The sequence below is a fragment of the Chaetura pelagica genome, unplaced genomic scaffold (genome assembly GCF_000747805.2).
Source record: "Chaetura pelagica isolate M959 unplaced genomic scaffold, ChaPel_1.0 scaffold3, whole genome shotgun sequence".
NCBI lineage: Eukaryota > Metazoa > Chordata > Aves > Apodiformes > Apodidae > Chaetura > Chaetura pelagica.
The window spans coordinates 7,347,409-7,351,186 of NW_009952974.1; the positions used below are offsets into that span (position 1 = coordinate 7,347,409).

Below are 3,778 nucleotides of genomic sequence, written 5' to 3' on the forward strand. Positions count from 1 at the left end.
CTGGAAGGCGAGGCGCTGACCCTCTGCTGCCTGCCTGCTGGCAGCCCAACCCCCAGAATCCTCTGGATGAAAGGTGCAGGATCTGCCTGTGTTGCCCCTGTGGGTGGGCACCAGGGGGGACAATGTTGCATCCCTGTTCTCTGCTCCCTCCTGCAGACAAGAAGTCCCTGCAGCCAGACAGTGCACTGAACGTAGTGTCCTGCAAGGATGGCCGGCAGATGCTCACCATTGCCAAGGTCTCCAGGAAGGATGCTGGGCTGTATGAGTGTGCAGCTGCCAACGCCCTGGGCACAGCCATCAGCTCCTGCACGCTGGCTGTAGCACGTAAGGAGGCGAGGGGGGGGACGCCCTTGGGGGAGAGAGCTGCTGCCCTGGGGGGAAGAGAGCATGTGCCAGGCATGGGCTCTGGGGCTGGGGATGGATCAGAGCAGGTCACTTGAGCTCTACTCTACCCATCTGGAAGAGATGGGGACCTTTGAGGTGGGACAGGCTGGTTTTGCACCTCCAGCATCTCCAAGACCTCGTGTTGTGCTGCCCTTGTCCCACAGCAGCTCTGCCCTGCCCTGCCCCTGGCCGGGCATCCAGCCTGTCCTTTCTGTGCCCTTGCAGGGCTCCCTGGGCGGCCAGGCACCCCGGAGATCCCCCAGAAGTACAAGAACACAGTGCTGGTGCTGTGGAAGCCTGCAGTGAGCAAAGCCCCCTGCACCTACACGCTGGAGCGCAGGCTGGATGGTACGTGGGGCTGCCTCTAGTCCCCAGGGAGCCACAGCCAGAGAGATGGGCTCACCTGAGGACACCAAACCAGGACAAAAGTGTCCAATGTCCAGCTATTGCCTGGGGCTTGGCAGGGTTCTGGGCCATGGGCCCAGCCCCTGGTCTGCCCCTGCCTCATCTTGCCCCCACTCTGGCAGGGGAGCATGAGTGGAAGATCATCAGCACTGGCATTGCTGACTGCTACTTTAACGTGACGGATTTGCCCCCTGGGAGTGCTGCCAAGTTTCGGGTGGCTTGTGTCAACAAGGCTGGACAGGGGCCCTACAGCACCCCCTCTGGGAAGGTGCACCTCGAGGTAGCAGGTGAGTGAGCCCTGACCTGTGGGATGTGGTGCAACCATGGGGCTGGGTGTGGGGCTGTGGCCTCCGGGATGCTCTGGGGTCCTTGAGTCCTGAAGGATCTCACCCTTAGGGCTTTGGGGAAACAGAGTGCTACTTACACCCTGCTTCTGGCCTCCCTCCACATGCCTCACACTTCCCTTTGCTCCCCACAGATGCCCAAGCATCCCCAGCCAAGGACATTGTCATCCCTGTCCCTGAGAAGACGGCTTCCAGCCGCTCAACCCAGACATCTGTGGGGCAGCTGGAGCCACCAGCCATGGGGGTCCCCCCCACCACACCGCCCCGCAAGCACAAGGGAGTGGTGCAGAAGGCAGATGGGGTGGCACAGGCGGATGTCCCCCCAGAGGTTCTCCAGCCCCCTGTGCTCCCCATGGAGGGGCCACAGCCAGACCTGGAGCTCCTGCCCAGCCCCCACTACCCCGGGCTCCATCTCCTTCCAAGTTCTCCCCCACTTCCACAGTGTCGACCACCCCCAGTTCAGCCCCCACACTCTCCTCCACCCCCAACGCCACACCCACGCGGAAGATGCCCCCCTACATGGTCACTTCCTTCGTCTCCATGCCCCCCACATCACCTCCTGTGCAGGAGCCCACCAGCACCACCCCATCCTCCAAGGAGACCCCAGCTGACAGTGGGGTCCCAGGGGCTAAGGATGGCACGGCTCTGCGGCAGGGGGTCCCCCAAAAGCCCTACACTTTTCTGGATGAGAAGGCGAGGTGAGTAGCAGTGGGACAGAGTGCTCTGCCAGGGTATTTCCCCTGTCCAGCACTTCACATGGGGGACGCTGAACACCACTCTGTGCTGCAGGGGTCGCTTCGGGGTGATCCGGCTGTGCAAGGAGAACTCCACAGGGAAGCACTTCATGGCCAAGATCGTGCCCTACGAGGCAGAGAGGAAGCAGAGCGTGCTGCAGGAGTACGAGATCCTCAAGGCACTGCACCACGAGCGCATCATGGCCCTGCACGAGGCGTACATCACCCCCCGATACCTGGTGCTCATATGTGAGAACTGTGCTGGCAAGGAGATCCTCTACAGCATTGTCGACAGGTACGGATGGGTGCTGGGCTGCTGGGGAAAGCTGCCAGCACAGGGCCACTCACTGAGGCCACTTGTCCCCAGGTTTCGCTACTCGGAGGACGACGTGGTGAGCTATGTGCTGCAGCTCCTGCAGGGCCTCGAGTACCTGCATGGCCACCGCATTGTGCACCTCGACATCAAGCCAGATAACATCATTGTCTCGGGCATGAATGCCCTCAAGATCATCGATTTTGGCAGCGCCCAGACCTACAACCCCCTTGTGCTGCGGCAGCTGGGGCGGCGTGTTGGGACCTTGGAGTATATGTGTGAGTGGGGCACTGGGGTTGTGGTGGCATGGGTATGGGGATGGGGACAGCAACAGAGCTGGGGTACGCCTGTGCCTGAGGTGTGCATGTGTTCCCATGCACTGTAGGGCTTGGGGATAGGGAGGAGCTGAGGTGTTCTTGGGAAAGCTGGGGGTCTTTGGAGTGCTAGGGGTGTTTGGTGAGGGTTTCTAGTAGGGTTTCTGGGTTCAGTGGGAGAGTTTGGGTGCTCTGGAGCAGCTGGGTTAACCTTGGAGGTGCTGGGCTCTGTTGGGGTATTGGGGTGTCAAGGAGGGGTGCAGGAGAATGTAATGGTGGGGTGCTGTGGGTGCTGGAGATGCTCTGGATGATGTGGGTGCAGGGGATGCCGGGGTGCTGGGCATTATGTAGTGCATATGACATCCCTGCTCCCCTGCCTGCAGCGCCAGAGGTGGTGAAGGGGGACCCAGTGGGCTCTGCAGCAGACATCTGGGGCGTTGGCGTCCTTACCTACATCATGTAAGAGAAGGGGCTGCTGGGGGGGGATCCCCCTGAGCTGTAGCCAGCCCCACCCAGGGCTCAGTGCCATGGTGGACACCAGGCTGGTGGTAGGCTGGGGGTTGCTGCAGCACTGCAGACCCTTCCCAGCTGGACATGGGGGTTGAGACCCTGGGTGACTGTAGCTGTTCCAAAACAGGGATGGGTGGATGGGGGGTCCTGGGTGCCCTCCCACTGGTGTCCCTCAGCCTGTGCCACGCCCTCCATTCTCACAGGCTCAGTGGACGGTCACCATTCTTCGAACTGGACCCCATCGAGACAGAGAATCGCATCCTGGCAGGGCGCTTTGATGCCTTCAAGTTGTACCCCAACGTCTCGCAGGGTGCTGCCCTCTTCATCCGCAAGGTCCTTGCCGTCCACCCCTGGTGAGTGCCTGGCCCAGCTAGGGAAGGCATATGGCCCTGGGCAGTGTCTGTGACCAGACCAGGCAGGCAGCATGAGGGATCCTCAAGACATCATCAGTGGGACCCTGAGATCCATCCCTGCTTTTGGAGCGGGATGGGACCTCCTGGGTCTTGCAGGGCAGGGGTGGTGGCCAGGTTTAGGAGATGCAGTGGTGGTGGGGTCCCTGCAGTGGCCCAGCTAGGGAAGGCATATGGCCCTGGGCAGTGTCTGTGACCAGACCAGGCAGGCAGCATGAGGGATCCTCAAGACATCATCAGTGGGACCCTGAGATCCATCCCTGCTTTTGGAGCGGGATGGGACCTCCTGGGTCTTGCAGGGCAGGGGTGGTGGCCAGGTTTAGGAGATGCAGTGGTGGTGGGGTCCCTGCAGCCCCTGACGCGG

General features: G+C 61.6%; 1 protein-coding gene across 1 annotated transcript in view; it reads left to right on the forward strand.

The window, feature by feature from the left end:
• The window catches only part of LOC104387508 (striated muscle-specific serine/threonine-protein kinase-like), a 23,930-nt gene extending 20,569 nt beyond the window's left edge, over positions 1-3,361 (forward strand). Inside the window, exons 31-40 of the mRNA XM_009996278.1 lie at positions 2-73; positions 157-324; positions 610-732; positions 912-1,076; positions 1,268-1,461; positions 1,557-1,831; positions 1,923-2,162; positions 2,235-2,458; positions 2,878-2,953; positions 3,208-3,361. Coding sequence (XP_009994580.1) covers positions 2-73; positions 157-324; positions 610-732; positions 912-1,076; positions 1,268-1,461; positions 1,557-1,831; positions 1,923-2,162; positions 2,235-2,458; positions 2,878-2,953; positions 3,208-3,361 — 1,691 coding nt within the window. The remainder of the gene's footprint in view (position 1; positions 74-156; positions 325-609; positions 733-911; positions 1,077-1,267; positions 1,462-1,556; positions 1,832-1,922; positions 2,163-2,234; positions 2,459-2,877; positions 2,954-3,207) is intronic.
• The last annotated feature ends 417 nt before the right edge of the window (positions 3,362-3,778 follow it).